This window comes from Streptopelia decaocto, assembly GCF_964273445.1.
Source record: "Streptopelia decaocto genome assembly, chromosome: 8".
NCBI classification, from domain to species: Eukaryota; Metazoa; Chordata; class Aves; order Columbiformes; family Columbidae; genus Streptopelia; species Streptopelia decaocto.
This window is the reverse complement of record NC_138662.1, coordinates 8444822-8471989: the sequence shown is the minus strand read 5'-3', so window position 1 is coordinate 8471989 and position 27168 is coordinate 8444822. Positions and strand designations below refer to the sequence as shown.

The window sequence follows — 27168 nt, the reverse complement described above, 5'->3', positions numbered from 1 at the left end:
TCTGTGCTTAAACTGGATAAAGCAGACAATCATCCCAGCAGCAGGTCTTCTGTGTGAATTCAGCTTTCAGTTTCCATGGTGACATGGACACGCATCTTTGAAATTCATTTTGAGTGAACGTTCATGCCAGTAAGTCTCAGGAACTGAACATTCACAGAAAACAAAAGGTGCATAAACACAATCAGAACAAAGGCTTTCAAATACTGAAATATTCCACAAAAATGTTTCATTGCATATGCTAAGATTCAGTTGCAAGGGAGAAAAATCTCTAGCAAAACAGCTTCCATGACTGCAGTGGGAAAAGTTGCTGACAAAGTAATGAAAATGGTCTTGTCTTTTGAGTGAGCTCCACTGTGAGTCTCTAAAGTTTATATTACAATAAGCATTTCTGAACACCTGCTGGCTTAGGCTGTCATTCGTGTCACTAGCAGTATGGGAGCCAACTCCCAGTGACACAGGAACAGTTTTTATTGAACTTAATTGCTGGTGTGACAATCAAAAGAATGTTTAATAGCCTATGTTTAATATTTATGGAGAATGTTTCATGTTTAAAGGGTAAATATCTTTTTCTGTTAAGTAATGAAAATCTTTTGATTTGAACCTTTTCCCTTTACACCACTATCATCACCATCATTCGACAGCAACAGCACAGAAAAAGCCTTGCATATGTCTCCATACATAAAATGTAATAAACTGTTGGGGTTCCTGTTAAGTTGAAGCCACATTGAGTCAATAAGAGCCTTATTAATCATTTCTTCTCCATCTTTCATCCACTGAGGAACTCGTTTGGTTTATTTGATGTGCAGGTTCAGAGCTTTAAAACAGACGTGAACACAAACCTCTTCTTCACTTTGCAGGGAAGGAGAGGAAGGAAGAAATTTAATATTTGAAAGGGGTAGAGAGAAAAGGAAGAAGAAAATTTAGTCATGCATAACTATTTTGTTAATGAAGAAAAAATAAGAACAGAGAGTAAATCTGCAAGAAAGTCTTCGAGTCAGAGCATTACACAACACTTTTCTCATGTTGCACATACTCTATCTGTTCCTTTCTTACCTATTTCTGTATTGGCCCAGATAAAAACAGCTGCACAAATATCATACAAATTAACCTTGAAAAAAAATCAAGAGCTTTGTGTTTTACTTGGAAATAGTAAATATTTGCTCAAAAATGCAAGTATTTATTAGTATGTTGCTTGAAAATTATTTTTTCGTTGTGGAATAAAACAGGAAAAGACTGAGAATTCAAGTATTTCTGCATTCATAATTATACTTGCTACAGTCATGCTTATGAAGGCATGATGGGAAAGCACACTTTTAATGTGTGTCTGGTGGCTAAATTATTCTTCCAACAGACAACCAGTTCTTTCTAATTTCTTAAGATAACATGATTTGGAAAGCATCATAATAGGATTGTAATGCAAATCTTGGAGGGTAGTCACACCAGCTGCCTTCACACATGTAACTCAGGTTACATGACCTCCACTAAGATGGAGGGAAAGGTCAGGGAGGAGAGGACAAGCTGTGTTGGTGGGCTGTGGGAAAGGGGCAGAGGGAAGAAGGTTATCAGTTGCTGCAGCAGGTGGCTTTGTTGTGGGGCCTCTGAAGTCTGTCCACTTTGGGATTTCAGAACATGTCCCACATTGATTAAAACAGGAACAACTGTAGCAAGGCAGAGCTAGACCCTTTTTCTTCCTGGCTGCTGTAGTCATGAAGCTGCTCTATCTCCTGAGGTAAGACCACCAGTTCACTGGCCAACTTGAAGATTGCACCCTTCTGTAAGTCACTTATTTCCTTGTCTAATGCAGGTCATCGCTTCACTGCAACTACCTGAATCATAAGGTGCAAACTCTGTCTGTGGTAGACTTAACATCTTGTCTCTGAAATGCTGCTGGCTTCAGCTTTCCTAACACGGCTGGATCAATAACAGGCCAAGCTGAGGTAATTCCATTTCAAACATGCAAGAGACGTGTCCTTTCCAGTTAAGCAAACTTAACCTTTAAGTTGTTTACTCTCTACTATTTGACGATAATGTCTGCTATTAAAGGAAATTGATACTAGTGTTAAAGAGTTTAGTCTCTGTGTTTCCACACAGGAGAAGTAATCTATTTTTCCTGTCCATCGATGTCAATTTTTGGACAGGATGCAAACTGACCACAGACCTGAGGCTTTCCTACTAATAAGCAGCCACTTAAATAGTCCCAGACACAACCAATGTTAAGGAAACATATTGATAATATACATTCTAATCATAACAGCATTCAGAAATCTCTGATTTTCAGATTGATTTCCCCCTTCTTTCTTCAGACAGTTGCAAAGATTGGAAAGTGTTGGAGGGAACAAAATAAACGACAAGCAACATGGAACTTTGAAGATACTCACAGGATAAGACTACGTGTAAGGAGTAAAAAAATTTAGAGAAAATATCTTCCCATTATCCTGCAGAATTGAAGATATTTGTAATTTGGGGGTCATTTGCGTACAGCGCCAACACTAAAAGCAATTCCACTCATTTAAGAGCAATGCTGTGTGTTAAAACTTAATTTTTTAATCACAGAAATACTGTATTATTTTGCTCTTTTTAAACCACGCTTATTAGTAAGTATTATTGATCTATGTGGTGTATTTCACAATATTTTTTATTTTAAAAAAATTTTACAAAAATGTGCTGCGATTATATCTGAGCACACGTCAACAGATGCTATGCAGAAGAGTATGTGGTCATGACAAGCACATTGCTTAGCTGGGATTTTAATGTTATAAGCATTTAAATGGCTGTTCAGATTCAACTTTAATTTCATGTTCAAGAGCCTGATTCGAGGGGAAAAAACTCCGCATGTGTATTTTTTCATTTGTTTCCGTAATGACCATAGGAACACTTTAATGTTTAATTTTAATGTTTTCTTTAATATTATAGTGATGACTGTAGCACTCACATTATATCTAGAATAATATTTCACGGTTTTATTAGCGTATGGCACTCCCATACATAATTATATCAATAATTTTAAGGGGGCAATAGAAAAGATCTGTTTAGCTACCAGTTGTTTTGCCCATGCAGATGAATCCTACAAATCATGGAATAATTTAACTGTGAGTAGTTTGAACTGAAATAAACCGAGGGTGATATTTTAAAATTGTCAACCTAACACATGCACAAAGATGTGAAAAATTAGTCTGAATTTCCATGGTACCCAACTCAGCCCCCACTGGGCGCTCTGATGCTTGTGCATCTCTGTAAATTCAACCATTTGCCTCCAGGAGTTTCAACATATTTTTTGAGCGCAAACTTGCATTAATAAAGTTTGAGTATTTTGGATTAAGATTAGTCATTACTTTGAGATTACATTTCAAATCTGTCAAATTTGATCTTTCCCTATTTTTCTGAGAGAGAAAAAACATGCCAGCACCAGGGTACAGTAAACGGAAAATATTGTGCATTCTGCACTCAAATATGTGTTACTCACATAACTGTTGGTTGCAAATGTTCAACCTTAATGGTCTGGAACGAACTTTGAGCATTCAGCTGAAGTGCAGATATCCGCTGTGCTGTTTCCCAAGTCCTATCATGTGTTTTCCAGGCTGCTGGATACATTTTCAACCCACATTTCTCTTACTTATCACATTTTTTAAATGAGTGAATGAAATGTTTATATCACAGTCAAATTAGGCTACTTGGGTTTTTTTTTCAAATAAATGATGATTAGAGAATGGAGTATCTTTAATGCAATTTATAAAAATAACATATATGCCAATAACAATATTTCTGAGAGCTGGAGCAAAAAGAAAAAGCAGCTAGTGGTTCTCTCGTATGAAAAGAGACAGATACACACTCAGCCTCAGGCCTGCAATCTGACCCCATGCTAGCAAAATATTGCTACCACATATAGCCTGACTGAACTTCAGCACAATTTGGTGTCAGTATAAACATACCTACTCAAAGCAAAGTTTAGAAAGAAGGATTTAAATGAATAATATCATCCTCACTGTTCCTGTGTCTGCTAAGGCTTGCAACCCTGGAGAACTGTGGCATGGTTGGTAACCACTTTATTCCAGATAGGAAAGCCCAGAAGTGCCTTTCCTTTTTCATTAGCAATCAGGGGATGCTTTCTCAGATAACTGATGCTCAGATAAGGTTACCTTACCAACTGCATATTAGAAATGCTTCAAACATTGTTCCTGTATACTCAAACAGGTTTGAGTATACAGAATTTAGGACGAAAAAAGAACTTTGTGTAATGAGGAATTTGACAATGCTCCTAAGCTTTCTAGTCCAGCTGCCCACTCTTATGAGGATGTTAAGATAATGGAGAGTTCTAGATTGATAGGTTTAAAATAGACTGCAATTTTTTTTGCAAAGAAAACAAGCTCTAAAATCCCACAAACTTTAAATATGAGTCAAAGTTCATACCCTAAACAAACTTGAGTTGAGAATGTAGCATAAGTGGGTCTTCATAGGCAGAGTGGGTACCTAATTCTAGGACAAACTGCTCACTATGAACAACAGAGGACACACAGAGGACACAAAGGAAATCACATCAGAGGCCTCCTAAAGCTTGGACTTTGCTTTTTGACAGTAGCTCATGGTTAGCAAAATGATGATCAGGAGGTCAGAGAAGTTATCCAGACTGGAAAATGAAGTTCTACTACAGCATGACAGCCAACATGTGTTTTTAGCAGAGTTTTTTCAGCCCTTCTTAAGTAGCTGTAGGTTGTATTGACAGACATCCTAGACAATTATTTTAAAATATTAGATGATGTCCAAACAAGATTCTAAATATAATTTAAAGATTAAAAAGCCAGTTGGTTTCCTCTGATTTAGGAAAGCTCACAAATACCACTTGACACTGTAAAAGTAACTTTGAATTTCATGATTTGGTAACTGCTCTTTTCCACAGATTTAGGTCTAGTGTACTCTACAAAGGTGATATGGCTCTAGTAAAGACCTATGCAACACAAACTGGAGTATAAAAAGGAGGGATGATCAGAAGAGTCACATCAGAAATGTAATAGATCCTAGAACTGAAATGGTCATTGAATGTGCCCTCAGTTTGCTTTGCAAGGATGTTGTTAATTTATTTCTGTAAATATAAACTTCAGCAATGATCGAGAAGACCACATCTGAAAGAATTAAGTACACTGCATGTTATCTTCTACATAGCTGGTTAAAACAGTGTAATATTTTAGGTAATACATAAATATTCCCTGTGTGGCACTCAAACCTGAAGAATCATGTTCTTCCAAGTTAGACGTTATTAAATATCTATTAAGCTCTCAAATAATTTACAAAGTGAAGTGCTAAATGTACAGATGCCTAAGTCATGTTTGCATTGTTTCTGATCAATAGTAATATAATATAACATGAACATATTATAAAATAAAATGAATTGCCTAGTGATAGCAATTCTTCACAAGTGTGCCCAGCTTTGAAAATTCACTGCATTGTTTTCCAAATTTAACAATTTTTTTATTCCAAGCCTTCTTTGATATATATTCATATTTCAAGTGAGCTCAAGATTTTATGGCATTCATATAGCTTCTTAAATCTCCTGTCATTACAAAGCATCCTTTCATTGTGTCAGCTACTATCTATCATTTGGTTAATATTTGTGACAGCTTGTTTAAAATGTAAAATTACATTAACTTTTAAGTAATGGTAATATTTACATTTTATAGCACTACTGAGTTTAACTATGAACAGTGGATGGGTGGAGATCACCACCTTCTCATGCAGAACGTTTATTTATAAACTTCTCAAGAAGCTCAGCTCTAGGCTGATTTGAAAGACATAAGTAGGGAAGTGGGTAGTTAAGAGACAGCACATCCTGTTCTAGAAAAAATCTACAGAGAAACTAATGACAACATTAATATACCGAATTGCTAGGCAGCTGACCCATGGATCTCCAGTACTTACAGATGGAACATATGGTCAGTACTATGAAGTCTCCTAATGAAAAATTTTCACACATCTGTCAGGAAAAGACCATTCTATATTTCCTCATCTTTTACACAGGCCCCCTCTCCATCGATATATATTTCTTGCCATTAAAAATGCCCTTTGAAAAAGATCACTATGGTCAGAATGGTTTTTTACATTAAATACACATTTTCTTCTTTGATCCATTGTGATTCTTACATTCTCTAGCATTTTTATGATGATTACAGTGCCAAGTAAATTGAGAGACAGAACCTGAATACAGATTTGCATGGTTTTGCCAACTAAATAAACCAATTCCAAGGTTTTGATTTTTTGGGGAACACTCTGACATAGAAACTGAGAATAATAATTAAAGACTATTTTCAGTGTAACAGGGCATTCTGTGTATAAGCATCTATCACACTCCTGAATTCAACAAGCACACTAAAAAAGTTCTGAAAAAAAATACTATATAGAAAATCTTCGTATATTTAAAAGAAAAAAAAAAAGGGGGGGAGGATGGTGGTGGCAAACAAAAAAACCCACTTGAAAACTGCCCAAAGGATTGTTAAGCTAATAATTGACAGGCACAGACCTGCCTGGTAACTTATATATGTCTTGCCCTGTTATTTCATATACCTATTTCCATAAATGAAAATAGTAATTTACAGCGTTTCCTGAACTTGTCATTCAAAATATACATTATCAAAAGGTAGAATTAAATTACCCATACAGTGACTTTAAATTGCACCTGCATGACAAACATTATAATCATTGTTGTCTTTGGAGTGAAGAGGAAGTTACTCAGCATACAATTGGAGATGTGTGGGTAACACACAATATAGGATTTCAAACTAAGTATGAAGACTTTTAACAAATAATTCTAGCAGTTTAAATTGCATAATTTGATACTTTTTACAAGGAACGAGAAGGGGAAAAATCTTTTGGAATCTTCCAGAGTTTTGGGGTTTTGGCTACTGTAAGTTTCTACCAATACTGCTGTTGCTACAAATATAAGTGTTGCCACACTCATAAATGTTCTGCAAACCTGGAAGATCCAGTTTTCAAAACAGAGATGCAAGATGACTCTATAGACTAAGATTTTGATTCTTGAGACTTCAAAAATTAACTCCTGGGTACACAAAACACGGAGTTTCTCTTCAAAGTGCTCCTCGACTTGCACGCACATCTGAACAAGCTCTCAGCGATCAAGTGTTCAACACCACCCAGGCCAGCAGTGAGCAGTTTGACTGTAGCCTGTGACTCAACATGGGCATGGGCCAAACCATTTATATGCACAGTATCAGATGGGTACTTAGCATGGTTGCTGAAAAAACAAGCATGTACAAACACACAGTCCAAGCAAAATATGCTGAAATACATAGAATATTTGGTTTTCTTCAGGGTCCTATAAGATGGATACAGTAAAATGAATTCAACCTAAAATGTCTTCTAGGAGACCGACTGTAATTTACTGCCCAAATTACTCCAGAAAATCTACAGGGGTATTCTGATGTACATAGATAGAGCTCCAAATGAGAAGAAATCGGGCCTTCATGCTTTGCTTGTTTTATGTGGCAAGCTGATTTGTTTAGAAGTAAACTAACTGCATCTGAAAAGGCAAATGATTATTTATTTCATGGGAAATTGAACTGTGTATTTATTTACACATTTTAAACATGAACAAGTACAGCAGTTTGGCAAGCTTCTACTGAGAAAGAAATGCAGAAATATTTTAGCAAATGGTGGTATGTCTCAAGATTAAGCGATTTTAAAAACCATTACCATTTTAATGTCTGCAGATTGCACTGTTCCTGACACTAATATACTCATACCCTGAACAATCTGAATCTAATTTGGATTGTTATTTATCTGTTACTGCCAAATAAATCCATTCAGTGGACAAGTCTGAACTTTGTCTTTATAAATCCACATGAAGGGTTCAGTGTCATCCTGGACTATAATTCCACTGCCATTAACCTTTTTTTATTGACAATGAACAGTACTCCATGCCCAGTCTATAAGAAAGCAAGAGAAGGCATTTGGTTTATGGATGATTTTCCCTGTTAAGTAATTGTCTGGTTACTAACACTCCAACGGGCCAAGTATATAACATATTAGACAGTGTTCAATCAAATCAGTAGTTCCTATCAATTTAACAGGTAATTTGCATGTGATGTACAAGAAAATAAAGGGAACACTTACTTTCATCTTGCATAATTAAAAGACGCACATAAGTCTTTCCCAGGGTTAGGATGATTGTAGCTACGTACTTCCTTGCTTCCCTAGTGAAAACATGGCTCTCTCATATTTACTTTTCTTTTTATTTTGTGTCTTAAGACTGTGCACAAAGAAGCAACTGGGAACAAAACAATTTCTTTGGGTTTTTGGTATTGACCTTGTGGACCCATGAGTACTGCAATTAAAAGAAAAGGGGGCTTTTCTCCCTGGGTCACTGGAAGTAAGGCCAGATTTTGATCTGTGTCCAAGTCCAGTATGTCATCACACATGAGCAGGAGAGGTTAAAAGGGCAGATTTTTAAGCATTTGACTGTGCAACTGCTGCCTGACTTGTACACCTACAGTTTCTACAGTTGAACATGCAAATTTGGCAACTATGCACTCAAACAGTTACTTTGAAATTTAAAAATATATAATTAATACAAAAATAGCCAGATGAATATACCCATAGTCAGAATATCTATACCCACACTCACAGCAGCCCGAATTAAGGCTGAAATTAATGGAATTTTCCTAAATGAAGATAAATGAAAACACCCAATTTTTTTGGGCAAAACCAAGTTCTGCAATTAGAGATGTTTTGTTTATTTGTTCTATAAACAGATGAGTGGTCAAATATCATAACAGCCATTATCCTTTCTAACAAATTTGTCTTTCTAAAGATGCTTTTCTTAGGCATTTTTAGTGCTTTTTAAGTATCAGCAATTAAACTTTGCAATGTTGAGATCACCAGAAAAAAAACCTGGTAATGTAACCAGTGAGAACTGCTGAAGAACTTTGGTTGACATACTTACTTGTATTAAAAATTGGCCAACATATTGGGGCAATACCTCACAAAACTGCAAGCAGCATTGAGATGCTTATTTAGCTGAAGACTTCAAATTTAATGTCTAATCAAAAACACATCTCCGAGCAGCACAAGACCTTTCAAACCCATACCAAGTGCATTTGGCATTAGTCTAGTTCTGAGTCAACAGGAGTGTCAGTCAACATTGACAAAAAAATGTTTCTCTTTAGCAATTAACTATTTCCAACATTGAAGCTACCATAGAACTTCTCACAATTTACCATCTCAGTTTGCAGAATTGCTGATGCCTTTTTCCCCCCCCCCCCCCAGTTTTTGGCTATAAAAGGGAAGAGCTTACTGGAAAATATGAAAACATTTCAGATTTTTTAAAAATCCCAGTTTTTCTCTCTTGTTGACAGTGCTTAAAAATGTGGGTTGACTTGTTTTTGATTGCTGTTTAAATAACAGATTAATATAATAATCGTTGGGATATTGAATAACAACAAATTATGGAGTGGGACAGCCAAACCCTAACCCTAATGACATTCTTATGTTAATTCTTACTTTCTTTTAGGCTCCTGCTTTCTTAATAAAACCTATATTTTTGAAAGTTGTTTTTAAACATTGCAAATTATCCCAAAGTAGCATTTAATTTTTGAAAGCAAAAGATAAGTTTACATACAGAGAGTGTATTTTGTATGGCTCTATACATTTACCATCTGACTCAAAGTCTGCTTAAATGTACAGGTGCCATACCATTGATTAAGTTTTTGGAGGTGGTTGAAAAGCTGAGCCAGATATTTAAAAAAATAATTAGCATGTAGTCCTTTCTGCTGTGTGAGTTATTTGTGAGGATACTTTGATTTGAATCCAAGCACCCATGATTAAAAATTATGATTGGAATGATTTTTGAGAACAAGTCTTAGTTTTCATAACTACAGTTAATAACTGTTCCCCTTGCTAACCACGAAGTGTGGAGTGTTTCTCTAAGGCCAGTAACAGCACACCCAGTATGGAATAAGACTGAGACTGTCGCTCTGTGACCTTGTTGACTACAACTGTGACTTCGTTAGCAATAAAACAGTATTTGTGATCCAAAATGTCTTATCTAAGTAACATTATATGGTTTCAATTAACATCAGTCATCATTTTTGCTTCTACTAAGAGACTGCTTTTAGTCTCCTTTTCCTGACAAGGGCTCTAGAGTAGTGCTTGACACTGTGGGAACAAAAGACAGGGGCTTAAATGAGTAAGTCGGGACACAAATTTTCTTGCAGTAGAGTATTTGCAAAACTTGTTTGCAAACGTGTTCACAATATACTGAATTTTCCACTGTCTTTCAAATAAGATTGCAATAATAGAATGGATGCATATTCAGCTAAATATTTATAAATATATTTTTCTATTTGTAATCAAGATTTGCAAGTATATATCCCAAACAGATTAATCTATAACTGGATCCAAGATGGACACAAAATAATCCCACTGACTCAATGCGATCTGAATCAAAAGCCCAGTATGCAACAGATGCCATGCAGATTTAAGACTGAACATAGCGTCATAGCGTCCGTTCAAAACTCACTGCATATAAGGTTGAACCTTAATTCTGTCTGCTTGAGCCCATCATTCTTAAATTACAAGTATTAAGCAATACACTTGCTTGTAAAAATATTTATTGGTACTGAGGCCATGAAACAGAAAACTGGGTCAGAAGATGTAGGTCTACAAAGGACTTTGGGTCAAATTCCTTAGCTGTTCTGCGGGAAAGTGTCCTGGGTTATAACAAAAATATTTGGAATCCAGTGCAGTCTGCAATCTTAGATGCAATTTGTAGATTGCTAATGACAGTGGGTAAACGGTATAACGAAGAACTTTCCCATGAGAATCTAATAGTTCTTCTGGATTATTTCTTTAGGTTTTGCCATTGCTTGTGGAGAAAAATAATGGGTGCCTTGAGATCAGTTTGCAACTTAGAGGGTTTTCTTTTATTTTTTTGTTCCACTGCGGAACACAAAATGTTTTTTCTATGAAAAAGATCTTAGCGCATTATTTTTGAAATACTATAATTTTCGCTAAACTCAGTTTCCAACTCAGCGCTGTCCAAGTATTGCAGAATTGTGTTATTTTTGAAAGCTATTTCCTTTGACCTGAAGTTACCTAAGAAGACAGACTCAAATCTTCATTCCTTTGAGAAAACCTGGTCCTGTTAAATTAATCTTTTCATGGAATCATGCCTGCTTGCAATATTTAAACATAAGAGATGTATGATAATTTGTTGCACAACTTGTCAGCAACCTTCTGTGAAATGATCAAAAAGTAAGGCTGCTTGAATTCTACAGTGCTGGCATGAAGCACTCATAGCAATGTAACATAGATTGTATTTGATATGTCAAGTGGAAAAGTCATGGCTTGATTTTGTCAAGTTTGTACTTTTGAGGCAGTGGGACCTATTGTTACACTTAAAGGGCTCCTTAGAATTGATTTACAAAGCACTTTCATACTTCTATCCCACAAAGCAATATAAAAACAATTATTCATACTAGACACAAATACATTCCTTATAATGAAAAGTTAGTCAACAGCAAATTAAAGGTGTATATTAGTATGCAAAATAAATCTCCAGTGTATTTACTCCTATTTCCTGTTTTAAAACAATTAAGATATCAAGGGGAAAATTCAGAAGCAAGTCCAGAAGCACAACTATTGACTTCAAAGAGAAGTCACCTTTATTTGCTAATCACGTATTGATTTAGCCTGGAAAGGGAGAGTTGTAACAATTTTTGTTTGATTTATACATTCTTCTTGTCATTTATATCAATAGATAAATTATTACTGTAAATACTCATCTCCTTTGTGATGATGACTTCTCAGCATAAAGGACAGCCAATTAAGAGACTGAAGTACAGAAATGTGCATAAACACCACCTATGTAATTCTTCAATTACAGTGTACCATAACTATAATAAAAACATCACTGCACATACACACTAAATGCAGAGAAAATACATTTTCAGTATGAAGGAGGAAAGCTAGACTGATGTTTTTCTCTTCCTTTAACCCCAAGAGGGACAACTTACAGTAGCACTGGTAGAACTGACACAGTTGCAGCACTGACATGTGAGGTTCGTTACTACAAACCCAGCTTCCCAACGCTGAAAGTTTGCAGGACAGATTTAATCCTCTCACACACTTTCAGCCTCACAATTCTAAGAAGGAAACACTGTTTGGCATTCAAGTAAAACAACCGAATCTCACGGTACCACAAGGGAACTTCTAACCTATCCAGCAGGATTTCACTCTGGTATAGGAGAGCTAGCAGCACTAACATTTTTGTATCTAAATCTTTACCGAATATTCCATTAGAATGCTGCCTGTGTCCAGGAAAAGTCTTAAAATATTCACTATTATTTGAAGTTAGCATAAAACTCTACTGGTTTTACATTTTTTGGTAGAAAATAATAGACACTACTTTAATTTAAGAGTATCGAACTTTTAAAGGATCTCTGTAAGAAGAGAAATGACACCCTGACAGAGGTCATTACATAAGATATAACAGACTTGTACATTTTTCAACATAACCTTGAATAAATCAGTTTTACTGCTTTGTCACAAACAGTTGTATAAAAAAAAATTGAAAGGGCTTACTTGAAACAGTCATCGCAAGCAATATTCCCCGTGGTCTCCTTTATAGTGCGTTCGGAAACAAAAGCTGGATATTCAGTATCACAGGGCTCTAGGGTTTGTTTCAACCTCTGCGCTATAGGCACAAGAAAAAATATCTTGATGTTAACATGGGAAGAATAGCATGCAAAATTCTGAACAACATGAGATGCTGCATTATAGAGCTCTCAGAAAACGGAAACATTACTCAGCTTCTGCCACCCTGTGAGATTTCCTAGGCAGTGCATAACACTATTTTTTCAATTAAAAAAAAAAAAAGTTTATCCATGGAATGTAATTTTGGAAGACATAACTTTTAAAGTAGTTATTCATGGTTTAGCCATTACCAACCTACTTTACATCTATGCACAAGCTTGTATTTTTTTCTCTGCAAATTCAAAACGGACTTACTGTTTTGATTTCAGCGATGCTGTGCACCTCTAATGATTATATATGGGGGGTTACATTTATTTGACAAATAATTTGTGGTACATTTTACTGAAGCCGAAACAGCTTTTTGGGATTACAGCTTGGGGATCTTTGCAGAATTTCATCAGTTAGAATTACTCTGTGGGTGAGGGGCAGAAGTGTTACTTGGCCCAGAACTAATGCTTGCTGTCTGCTCCTAAAACAGTAAAGATTAAGACTGCATAACACTTTTAATCAGAAGCCCTTGCAGTGCAAGGGAAAAGAAAGCATCACTATTTACATCTTAAAGACTGGGAAACTGAGGTACCAGGGAGCAGTGAGACTGGTTCAAGGTCAAACTACAGGACAGCAGCAAAGCTGGGAACTGAAGGCAGTTGATGACTTTCACACTGATGTATCTGTTGGATGATGTCTCTCCCTCATTCCCCTTCTTTTTCCTCCCCACCCCTTCATTCTTCCTTAACACAAAGGAACACTTGCACATCAGCATGAATGTTAAGCCTATCTTAAACTAATTGCTAAGTGAGAAAACAAGACGAGGCATGACAAAAATAGATTACACTGAACAGGCTCTTGGACTCGACAGATCTTCCATTCAAGATAATCTGTTTCAGAGCCGGTGGAGTATCTATTGCACAGTGCCAGGGGAATAAGCAAAACTGCATTCACAATCACTCACTAGAATATGCATTTCTGAACTGTTAATAATTTTTTTATATAATTTTAAAATATTTCCTGAAATGCACAGATCTCAAGGAAGATACTAAAGTTGGGTCAGAAAAGTTCTGTTACTTCTGATATTTTCACTGTAGTTGTGACATATTTTACAACTTAGCATTTTCTTAAGAATTGTCTGACTAGCTCTACTGCACCTTCACCCTTTCTCTTCTGTTCTCCTTATCTGTTGCCAAGAATGACTGAAATTTATCACATGTATTCTGGGTCTACCCTCACTTTTATCAACATATGGCTTGTGTAACAAAAACACTGCCAGAGATCCACGGGTCTCAGATTTCCAGCACCTTGATAGAGTCCAGAAGATGATGGGGTTGCCCAAGGTTTAGGACAACAGTTTCTTCTCTCTCATTTACAATGTGATTGAGATTTTTGGTAAATTGGCAGGTATGTGGGGACCCTCTAGGATCTCTGTAATATGTGGTGTTCTATTAATGTCACAATTAGAGCAACAAGCAATTTCTCCATTAGAAGAGATGAGTGTTTTTTCTGAGCTTCATTAAGCATTGTTAAGTAAAAAAAAAAAAAAAAAACAAAGGTGCAAGATCATTATTTTTAATTTAGTGAAGTGCAGTCATAATTATTACAACTCTTAGTGGTAATGTCACATCTACAGAAAAACATACCTAGGAACTTGCTTTTCACTCTTGTGAAATCTCAATTGCTTTTGTTTTACTAACACACGTTGGTTTCTAAACAACTGTACCTAACCAATTTTGAACTGGGCAAGCAATACCAAAGAAATGATGACATTCAAATGAGCATGATGAGGGAGTATTTTCAACACTCTTACTCATCAGAGAAATGGAGCAAGTGAATTATGTAGTTAAAACTTCAGCTAAAACATGAATGAAAATCCCTCAGTCACAGTTGTCTGTCATAGTGCTGTAATGATAGTTTTGTCTTCAAGAAAATAAAGGTTGCAAGGTATTAATTCCTATCTTCTGTAGTTAGTACATGTTTAAAATACAAAACAGACATTCATTTTCATGCGATGAAGGAGAAATGCTGTCTGTAAAGGATAGTTTCCCTGATATGCAATGCAAGTACCACTGGCTGTTTCATGTCATGTAACAAAAGAATTGCCTTTAGTGTTGCGATGCAATGTACCCTTTAAATTAGCATGGGAAAGGCTATCCACCTAAATCTCCAGAAGGTTCTTATCAAATCTTCACTTCCAGCAGACACTCATCTCAGCCTCCCCTTGACCCTACGCAGCATTTACAACACGTTAGGCAGTAGCCTGATGTGCTTGGCCACTGACTGTCGTACTTTCCAGTTGCTCCAAGATAGACCCTTCTGCTAGAAGAGCTCCAGTATCTTCTTACTACAGAGGATGTTGGAATATTCGAGGGCATCAGTACATTCCATTTTCCTGATACCTTTAACTTCAGACAATATTATTTTGGCATAAAGACAGCCTAGTATCCAGGCAATGCAAATATAAACAGAAGCCTAAAGCAGCAATTTTAACCCCTGCTTTGCTAAGGAATATACAAATCTGCAAATATGAGACTGAAGAATGCAGTTTAAACCATTATACCATAAACGACATGCAGCACACTTCGCCTATGAAACAGCCAATTGAGGAGCACTGCTTTTGTAAGTTAGCTTTTTACTTTTGAGCAACACTTCTGAAATGCCATAAAAAGTCTGCTAAAATACAAGAGACACTTGACACAGAAAACTTCAAATTGTTATGGAAATTGTTAAAATTTCATCATTATTTCAAATGAAGCATCCACATTTCAAAAAATCATTTTGATATAAATTTAGTTTTAATTCATCTAGATTTTATTACTTTAAAAAAAAAAGTCTTGTTTAAAAATAAATGCATAAAAATTACTATTTAAAGTCTTAAAAATATTTTTATAGGAAATTATATTGAAACTACCACATTCCTGTGAACTTCTGTTGAAATGGCATTTTCCAGTACAATAACCCCCTACATATTACAGGTGCATTAGAAAAAATGTAGTATATGCAGAAACAGACTAGTATAATTGCCTTATTCACAAAGACTGTGTTGGTATGAAGGTGAATATTAAAAACAAAACAAACAAAAAAACCCCAACCCACCCCCACAACAACAACAAAAAAAGGGCAAACAAAACCAAACAAAGCACCACAGATTTAAACACTGTCTACTATTTTAGCTTTTCCATGTGTACTGTATTCCTAGAGTACACACAAGCACTATTCATAGAAGATCTTAATTATCTCATGTTTTGGGAAACATTAACAAAGACGTGGATGTTGACATGGTGAACATTGTTATCAGACACCTATTACTTAATCTAAAACATTTTATACACATTTGAATTTCAAAAATCCAATTTAATCTCGCCATTTCTAGCATTATAGTCAGGAAAAAAAAATACACTTACCTTTTGCTGTTAGATCAGAGTGCCACCAACTGCATAGATTAAATTCCACAAGGAACCTATAGAAATCATTAGAATTTTCATATTATCCCACAGAATGTTTTCAAAACACTAAGCTGGCAGTAGCTTGATACCATTAAGCCTATTTTAAACAAAAGCTAACACAGAACTGATATTCATGTTACTAGCATAACTCTGGGATTATCAACTACTCCTATTGTCATATTTTCACTGAGTAGTATTTTGCCACTGAGAATTCGTTCTGAAAATAACCTCATGAATAATTAATAGATTTACCTGTAATTAACTTAAATTATTGATCTTATTTGAACTGTCCATTAAAATTCTCAACGCATGGCAGCATACAGTATTTTTTCTGTTGAAGATTATTGAACTTTATTACTTCATTACGCAGGGTATTTTGACTCTAGTAAAGTACCATTGAATGATAACTGTCCTGGCTACAGTACAGAAGTACACATAAAATACTTACATTACATTCTGGAACTAAAATAATAAAACTAATTTATTTCTAGGAGAAGAAAATATTGATTAACCAGTGTCTAATCTGTTCTAATTAGATGTGTAGATAATGCATTCTCCCACTAACATTAACTGCAATTTACCTTGAAGAATGGACCGAAATGTGGCAGTGTGTCAGTTATTGTAAGTGTAAAGAATGTGAAACCAACATCCAGGTTATCATAAGGACATGACACTACAATACTTAAAAACCAGAAAGTTTCTGGAAAATTTTCAAGCTGTTATAGCTAGCATCAAAGTCATATTTTAACATGATTTCTTTTCCTGATATTTACTTTGAAAGCTGCATTTAAGATCAATCTCTGCCTTCTGGCAACAGCCACTCTGTTAATTCTTCTTAAGTCTTATTCCAAACTTTGATGAAAGCTCATATAATTTGCAATTAAAACAAAATTACTACAAGAAAAAATCAGTTGTATTGCAATAAAGATAAAATTCAGTTAAATCTGCAATTCTGCTCTCTGATAAGAGCAATAATAAAACATATAGGTTAATAATATAAGATACATTTAAAGGTTTCCTATTCTCCATATGGTATTTCTTTGTGATTTCTTAGGCAATCTCTCTTAAGGAAATACTCATTATTTATTAACTTGAAACGTTAGAAGAATTAGGCCACGTGAAAAAATTCAGCAACATCCAGAGTATACGTTATCTGGCATATTCTGTAAAAGGTCCGTCTTATAGAAATTCATGAAGTGGCAGACAATACAGTGAATCACTAGAACAACTTGCTATATTGACAACTGCCCACCCAAGCAGCTTTACAAACAGCCAGACATTTCTGTAAAATTTAACAGTAACCACAACAATAAATTTGGTTTGTATATTGCGATCTGCCAGACTGACTAAGCAAAGACATACGAATAGAAGTGAAGACCATGAGTAATGTAAAAAGTACAACCATGCAATCATAAAGCCAAAACTTTCTCAGATTTTAACAATGAAAAATTTGAAAGAAAAAAATAATAAATATTACTATAATAAAAATTATATAATAGAAGCAGCACAATGTATGTAAAAGGCAAAAAGTACAAACATATATTCAGTATTCAAAAGTAAAAATATTCATTAATCCATACAAATATTAAGTTCTTGATAAAATTTACTTACAAGACAAGCTCAGTCATAATCCATTTTATTGCAGCAAAGAAGGCATTATAAGGCTGAAGAGAAGCAACTAATTTAATAAAAAGGCAAAACGTACAGTATTTATATCTTAACAGAACTCTTCATGTAAAGACAATATTATGGATATTCAAATACATGGGTAGCATGAGAAAAAGAACAATTTCTTTTGCTTATGAAGAAGTAAATATTACTATATTGAATATTAAAATATACAGTAATGAAATTTCCTTTTAATGTGGTTGATCATAAACACAGATTACCAGTTGGAAAAGGAAAGTTTTGCAAATGATTCTTAAATCTTTAACCTCTAGGGGTTCCTATTTCCCAGGCTATTGCTGGAGAAACAGCTCTGGTAGATAATATGAGCTGTTCTTAGGCTGCAATTGACAGGCTTGCCCCTCTATAATGTAAATCTCTATTCATTACTTCAGTCTAATTAGACTAGGAAAAGCTTCTGGAGTTTGAATTTACCTAAATTATCTGTGACATATTGAAAGCTTAGTTGTCAGCACTTCAGTAGCTTGTAAGATTCTTCCCTCCTCCCTCCATTTTTCTGGATCACAACAAATATACAGCAAATATTTAGAAAATCCTGTGTTTATAGTACTTCCACTACATTGCGAATATTTTATTTTTGAAAAGAATAGCAATAGGAGTATTCTTTTATGAAGGTATCTCAGGCAGAACAGTTAGTTTCCAGAAATTTGTAGCGGAATCTGTCCTTGTCTAACTCATTTGTGTTAGGGTCTCCTAGTAGCACAACATTTTGCAGACTACTTAGATTCCATATCAACAGAGTATTTTAGCACATGTAAGAAATCACATTGACTTTAAGAGAACTACTTGGATTTCTAAAACCATGCTTAGCCATCCTGAATCAGGACCTCAGTGAAGCAGTGCCCTTTGCCACAGCAGTAAATGGCCATTTAAAGTTTGCAGAGGTCACAAAGATTATTTCTGGACAGGGCTGATAATGCATAGAGCCAATGAACGAGTGTCAGTCCATAGCATGCAGGCTGAAATAGCAAGCCGGCAGAATGCATAATGCCTGAGAGAGTAAAGATTTTTGCCTATTAAGGACTGTCTTATAAAAAAAGATAAAAAGCTACAAGTCTTTCCTAGAGATGAAAGGAAAGCAAAATTTCACCCCAAAACTTCAGACTCGACTAGGCCTTGCAAAGGGTCAGGATTTGTATTCAGATCTGAAAACAAGAGTTTAAATGCATTGAAATTCTACTTTAAGAGACAACTTCCTTGAATACTAAGGAAAAAAAATGTGTTAAAATCACTGATGTGTATGCCTTGCCAATTAATCAATTTATATATATATATGTAAAATTCTCCATTTTTACTTTGAATTACATTTCTGCATGTATGTGTTTACACACAAAAAAGGCATTTGTGATTCCAGTCCCCCAAATAAAGCACAATCTATTGCCAAATTTACAAAGTCCTAAGAAGGAGGATTCATATGGTGCAAAGAATATTCTGACAGAACCTCAGAAATCGTGGGTCACCAATAAAAAAGACTGTGTAAGTATTTGAGCTTTAAAATGTTTAACACTTTGCATTTTTTTATAATGAACCATTCCTTGTATGCAAGAGCTGTAAGCATTCCAAATCAAAATAATGTGCTTACAATGGCCATGAGATATTTGCAACAATTTTCTTTGATGATTGCATGGAAAGGTGCTCAGAAAATTCACTATACTTACGTCCAGTAAGCTCTGAGCACTGTCGCTACTCTCTTTGTTTGTTCTACACATGGCCTGGTAGTCATAAAGTGTAATTCTACAGAGAAGAACAGAAAACTGCTTGACTAAAAGAAGAAAACACAGTGGAATAATAATGACAAAGTGGAAGAGTCTGCCCACAAAGTAGACAGGAAAATAAAAACTGTAGCAGCAGCAGGGAAAAGAGGGAAAGGGGTCATTAAAATACACTTTACACAAAGGAGAATAAAGGTAAGAAACACTGAAAAAATTGTAAGGATTTTATCAGACTACAGAACAAAGGAAAAGCATAACTGGGAGAAAGCAGGGAAGATAGACATACAGTGTAACACACAATGATATAAACAATGCGAGGAGAATACACATTCATCAGGATGCTTAAACAATTGGTTCTGGACTAAGATTGGCACATTTAGCCCCAGAAAGCAAAAGAGCCTATGCATTTGAGAGGCTTCTCACAACAGACCACTCTTGAGCTCCAGTAAAAGCAGAAAGACACTTCTACAGTTCCAGCATCTCAGTTGTCATTGCCAACTAATTTGTAAAAAAAACGTGTTGCTTCCAAAGAAGAGAGAGGTGGAATTGCAGTGTATTCACAGTACAGATAATTGAAGCAGGATGCTTTATTTTTCGTTCTTTTCATGAGGGCAAAATATTCCATGTCAGGTACCTGCTGTAATAAAAACAGGCTAGAAGCCTCCTCAGATGCATAGTAAACAGGGAAATTTCTTTCTGCTTGTGATTTTACTCATCATTGATACACTTCAGAGATCTAAATGTAAAATCCAGAACTCAGAGATAGCATGTGGAATTGTGATTACTTCTCTAAATCTGTCTGTCCAAAGAACAATTAATTAACCATATTCATCCACATAAAAAACATATAACATCTATAGCAGATGTAAAGAATCTTTAGCTGATAAGTTGCAAAAAGTGTAAATATAAAAGTTACTAGTATTGTTTGAACATATCCATTTGACTTTTGCATCATCAGAGAGACAAAGGAACACAATTGGACATAGATGGTTTATAGATGTATGAGAAGGGACTTCAACATTTTGCATTGTGTGCCTTGCTTCTAAGCGAAGAGAAAGGAGAGCACACAAATTCAGCTACAGAAAGGATGTCCCAGAAGCTGCCAAAAACAGGTCATGAAATGCATTCAGCATCACCATGAGGCATTCTGCACTGCATGCCATGAAACACTGCAACCTGTAGCAATAATATGTTGTAATCCACTGTGGTAGAAGCTGTTTATAATTTTTCTGATCTAATTTTGTGACAGCAACCATCACTAAAAGCCTCTTCATTATGCCTACATTTTCTTTTTGGTTTACAGGCAAAATATCTAATACATTTGATCTCGCAGCTTCAACTAAACATTCAGCACATAGTCATACCACTTACATCATTAATTTTCTCTTATATTCAGAATAGAAATGGCTAGGAAGCCCTTGTTTTGTGGACTGGCAGATAGAGTCACATGGTAGACAAACGCATAACTAGAGACCTAAACATGGGTGTAAGTTGACCACTGACCATATTTGGCAGAATCACGCCCACAGCCAGATCCGCGCACACAGATCTGCCAAGACAAACAGAGCAGTACATGGTGTAAGCCGTGCTGCCTGTATGGCATGCAGTAATACACCACTTTCCCTAGCTTTTTATTTCCTTTGTTTTTTCCCCCTTTAACAATGGTCAGAATCCAGCCCTTGCAAGATAATCTCTACAGCTCAGCCTTTCCAGTCTTGTTGGCTTGACTATTTTATTCCTCTAAGGACCACGTTACACATCGAATTGGACCTCCTAGTGATAGTGGCAAGTAATAAGTGCAGACAAGGGCAGCTTACAGATGTTAATGTGCTCTCTGCAGAGTAGTCAAGGAATTCTACACAGATGAAATGGTCCCATCCTGCTTCATTCAATATCTAGCGTTACAAGTAGAATAGCATTCAGTTTTGTCTTTCTTCTTTGCAAATAGCTTTTTTTTGTGTGTTTGAAAGTGCAATAAGTTTCTCAAGTTTCAATTTTGTATTCTAGAACTGTTTGGAAAATCTGTGGACTTCGTTATTCTGCCAAGAATTCTTAATTAAATACTATTATATCATGTCACGTGGAACATCTGTTATAATTTGAACTTCACTTCAAATTTTCAAAGAAGCCTTTCCCCTCTAAGTATTTGTACTTGTATTACATTTCTCATGTAATTATTACATTGTACTAGATGTACTAGATTCTTTAAATGCTCAAAGATAAAAAGGCACTAAAAGCTGAAAGATGTACTCACAAATAATCTGAAATATAATTAGTATTTTGCCATGACATGCTACATTTTACTTTTTGTAGATTGTTGTATTGTACAGGGTACACAACAATCTAAGATTACACTATGAGCAAATATTAACATTTATGTAGTTAAAAACTCCCTTCATTTAACAGGCAAAGAAATACTAAACTTTAGAGTAATGGCAGAGGGGAAGAGTTGTAATAAGCAACCTCAAAATCATTGTGGAACACTGCAAAATTGTTTTTTGGAAATGCTTGAATATCATCCATGGATGATATCATGATGAGTTTCGTCTTACTAAATATATTTGACGTAGATTTCTCAACAAAATCTGGAGCGTGTTCTGGTTTTTTGAACAACACATTTCCATCTCATTAACTTTCAAAGTTGGCAGGTTTGACACCTATCTGAAAGTTTCTAATGATGATTCAAACAACTACCACACACACAGGACGTGCCAAACATAGCAGCTAAAGCATTACTGCCAAATGAGCTTAAAAGCCCTGATTCTTCTGCACTAAGAACAAATGGGAATTTTGCAAGACACTTCAAAGATCAGTGGATGAAGCCCATAACCACATTGAAATCTGTGCTGCTTCTGTGTCCAGGTATAATTTCCAGAGCATTATTTTATTGCTAATGTCTTCATGAGATTTTAGAAAATAATCTTTTTCTTACAAAGACAGACATAATTCAGTGTTGCAGAAAGAAAAGGCTTCCGGATTGCCATTTTTGAAGTGATTGTACTACACTTTTAAATAACTACATCTAACTGTATCCTGTTGAACTGACTATAGCTAGTGAACATAACTGCCTGTTTCCCATGATCTAATTTTAAGTCCATCTAGATGCCCAAGTCCATGCTATGCATGACAGCTCCTCACAGGAGAGCTTTGCTCTTGCTACAGATAATGTGCTTGATACTTTATGACATTACCCTGCTGTTAACTGCCCATATTTCCACACCTGGTCACTGAAGTCTACAGAGCATTTGTTTTTAACATCAGTCATAGAACAAACATTAACAATGTGCAATCATCTTTAACAAATGGAAAGTAACTTACCAAAAACTAAGTGTGCACCTCCATCATATATAACTTCTGGGGCCAAACACATTTTAGTGAAAATTTTCTGCTATAGTAAATTCCAGTCTTGTACTTTGCAATCTACATATAACTGAGTATGAATCTGGTTCAAGAAAATTAAACTTTTAAGATCTACCAGCAGCACAGGCTACAAAACCAGAAACTCTGTTGCTTTCAGATAGATTTTCAGCACACCGATGGATTTCTACTTGGTAGCGTAAAATAGAATCACTGACAATTATAACAGCTGAAAGAACTTCAATGCATAAAATTTCAAATGTTTTGTCACCAGTTCAAGATTTGGGGGTTTTCATATAATGTGTGGGAATAATAAGCTTGTAACTATGGAATCACAGAACGTCCTGAGTTGGAAGGGAGCCACAAGGATCATCGAGTCCAGCTCCTGTCCCTGCATATGATAACTCCACAGTTCACACCATGTGTCTGAGGGCATTGTCTTGTCTCTTCTTGAATACTGACAGGCTTGGGATTGTGACTATCTCCCTGGGGAGCTTGTTCGAGTAGAGTAAATGTCAAGTCGATAGAAAGAAAAGAAAAGGAAGAAGTGCTCCAAAGAACCAAGCAAAGGAAATCAATAACACAGGAAGCCCTAATTATGGAAACTATTCTTTACTCAGCAGTCTACATAAAAATTAATGGTGACTACAGCTCTCTTTTGGTGGAAAGATGTTTGTTAACTCAGACACAAGATATGCAGCCTGTCTTACATTCTCACAAGGAAGGTAAGGAGGGACAGTGTTGAATGGTATGAAGAGGAAACTAGTGTCTAAAGTCTAGAAAGGGTCCTTGTGAGGACATAGCAGGACACTGTAAGAAATCTCATGCTGTTGCTGCTCTGGTTCTGTCACCTTCATTGTCAGACAGATTATTAGTATCAGAAGCTGTCAGACTAATTCCTTTCACCACTAAGAAAATCAATGAAAAGCATAAAAATAAATTACAGCATTTTGACAAAATAAACTTGTCACCACATATCTTTGCATTTATTATTCAGCTATTCCCAATTGCCAAGGTGATCCAAAGCATAACATGTATACAAACAATAACTCAACCTGTACTTCTATCTTACAGAATGACAACTGATTTCCATAGCATACATGCCCGTGTTTCCTCTTAAGCAGGCAAAACGTTTCCCATATACTAATACACTGCATTAAATTAGTGGTAATATCTACAGATATATAAACTCTAACAATGTCCATGCTCAGTTTTAAGACATTAATTTTAGATGTCACATGGACAAAAGATGAGCAGAAAACATACCACGCAGCAGTGCGGGAGTTTTAGAGCACAGGTACCAGATATACATCTGGTAAATGAAAATGAACCAAACCAAACCAACCAACCAACCAAACAAACAAAAAAAACCCCAACAAACCAAACAAAAAAAAAACCCACAAAAAACTACACAAAAGTAAACAAAAAACAACACAGCAGAACATGGCTCTTCTTGTTGGTCATGACAAGGAAGAAGTGACATATTATTTGGTTCTTTTGTACCTAGTTCTAAACCCGTACTAGACAGTCTGCTATAATATTGCCTTTCTGACAGATCTTTTTTTGAAGAAAATGGAATATCATTCTCCAGGGAAGTACAATTACATACTATTCATTTAGAAATTCAAGATCAAGGGTGCAGGCCTCATACATGCTCTGCAGTGCACATGACAGCTAATATAGAAGATAATTATTGGAAACAGTCTGCTCATTTCCCTACCTTGAATGTCTTCTGCCTGCCCATACAAAACATGCCTATTCATCTACCTGACTATTTTTGTGGCATTTATGCTACCCTATTTTGAGCTTACTTTTTCTTTTACTAAATAAATCATCACTAAAGACAGCAAAACTCTTTATAATATAAGAACTGCTACATCACAGTTGCATTTGTCCAGTTGCAAATTCCACTAACTCCAGTTCGAATTGTTCCTTCAGTCTGTCACTGATCTTCTCCAAAGTGCACATCTACATTCAGAAACACTGCCAAATTAATAGAAGGTCAAACCAATGACTGTAAAAATCCACATGAAAGTAAACACAGTTTTAAAGTATGTGTCCATTTAACACCTTCATCAAACATTCAAGAATATCTTATTAAAACGAATGCTTAAATAAGAAAGAGTGGCCTAAACTAAACTGAAAAATACCCTTCATTTGGAGGCTCTGCAGCCTCAGTGGCATTAGTGTCCTGTTGGTGAGCAATTAGTTCTTGTTTTCATGGTTTGGTTTTAGGAATGTTCTGCTCTTTGCAAGTAGCTTAGTAAAGAGTTCTGATTTATTTAATAATTTTATAACCTGGAGGCAAAACACTTGCTAGGTTTTGCTTATAAAGCAAATCAAGACAGAGAGATGAAAGTCTGCCTCTATGTGCACACATTTGGAGAACATAGGTGAAGGATTGAGGCCATACCGTGCCGTAAGGGCAAAGGCAACACGTGTTATTCACTGGGGAGCAGAGATAAAGAAACAGAGCAAGAAAAACTGAGAAACAAGAGAAACTCTTGAAGAAACAAGAACCTATTAGAGTGAGCTTTAGCATCTGGGAAAGATGGAATCCAGGGGTGTACCATTTCATTTGTATATCCTGACAACATGATTAAATACCAAAGCATAGATTCTTCTTCAGAGGCCAAGAGTGTGCCTGGTGGAAACAGAACTGTTAAGAGGAAATGCTGCTGCTTCCGTATTTATCCTGCAGAATTGCTTAGTTTTCCTCCTGCTGGAAAGGATGAAAGTGTTTTGAAGTCAAGAGATATTTAATTTTCTCTTATAGATTTACTAAGTTCATTCCTTTGGGGATCTGATTGCTCCGATAGCCCTTAATTTTTCTGAGGTTAATGTGGTGTTTTTTCTATTTTCATGCTTTGAGAAGCTGAATCTACTTCTTCCACTGTTTTTATGTAAACAAAGTGCTGAGGAAACTATAAAGAAACTTTTTCCTAAGTTACATGAAGCATATACTTTTCCATAAGCACATCCTAATCTATTTAATTATGAATTTAAATTATATTTAAATTATTTAACTGTGTGCAACATTCAAGGTATAAGATAAACATCATTTTGCTAAATGAAATCATAGAACATGTCACGTTGCTGTGGAAGCACTGAGATAATTTTTCTCCCTAAATATAAACCCCATAAACTAAGAAAATATACATACATACATATGAACACATTATTCAAAAGAAGTACTGAGTATAAAGAAATTGAGGTGGGAAGACGGTATTTAGGCTCACTTTAAAAAATAAACAGCGAACACAAAAATTGAATTTCATCCTGCTGCAGGTTGAAAAGAAATACAGTCAGCAGCAAACAACCCTCTTTTGTTTAACACTTCCAGCTCAATCCTAAAAAGAACTTCTATATCCCTCCAAATTAGTGGTAGTTGAGAGAATGCACAAAGACTTATTTCATTCTTTTTGTGGAGAGGGAGCCTGAAAGCTGGCATGAATCAGCGAGGCGGTAGCACATATCTGCAGTGCCATTCAGGTTACTGTGCAAAAGGAAGACTTTCCATGCCCACGGTCACTGCAGATGTTACTAAACTCTTCTGCAGTGAAGATCAGGAATCATAGAACCTTCTACTTCTAATCTAAATGAAAAGGAGCCAGAACAGATCAAACATGGCAAAGTTATGTAATTCACCTGCTAGATGGTAGGTGCCATATATGAAGCAAACTGCAAGAAGGATGGCTCTGGATATTGTGAGAATGAAATGCTAATGAACAGCGCTTGCTCTCTGATTTAGTCTCCATAGTAAGAGTAGTAATGACAAGCGTAATGCATGCAATATCTATATTGTTGTGCTCTCAGGGAAACAGTATTGCTAACAGGTTTTGCCACTGCATCAATTCAGTGGTTTTTAAAATTTTTCTTCTTATTCCATAGAAAATAGATTTTGGAAAAGCAAAACACAACTCCACGCAAACAAATTAATAATCTTAAAAATATGGTAAATGTGTCTGGGTACTTTTCATGAAAGCCAGCAAAGATTTCTTCTTCATATTGCTGGAATAATTTATTTTAAAGGCCTCACCTAGCACAGCTCATAGAGAGTTCGGGCTTGGCTTTTTTGTTGTTGCTGCACAGAGCTATCTGCTGTACAGCAGGTGGCTCATTTAGTGCAATTACACCACTTTGATTCTGTCCCATTTTTAACTGATTGGCAGTGGACAGTTTATTGTGCTTAAATAATTGGCTCATTGTGTTTACATTTT

At 35.6% G+C, this 27168-nt stretch overlaps 1 protein-coding gene across 1 annotated transcript in view; it reads right to left on the bottom strand.

The window, feature by feature from the left end:
- The window catches only part of CACNA2D3 (calcium voltage-gated channel auxiliary subunit alpha2delta 3), a gene marked incomplete at its 5' end in the record, with an annotated part of 433227 nt that overhangs the window by 5101 nt on the left and 400958 nt on the right, over window positions 1-27168 (bottom strand). The window contains 4 exons of the mRNA XM_082060048.1: window positions 12586-12697; window positions 16152-16207; window positions 17805-17857; window positions 19538-19613. Of these exons, the coding sequence (XP_081916174.1) occupies window positions 12586-12697; window positions 16152-16207; window positions 17805-17857; window positions 19538-19613 (297 nt within the window). The remainder of the gene's footprint in view (window positions 1-12585; window positions 12698-16151; window positions 16208-17804; window positions 17858-19537; window positions 19614-27168) is intronic.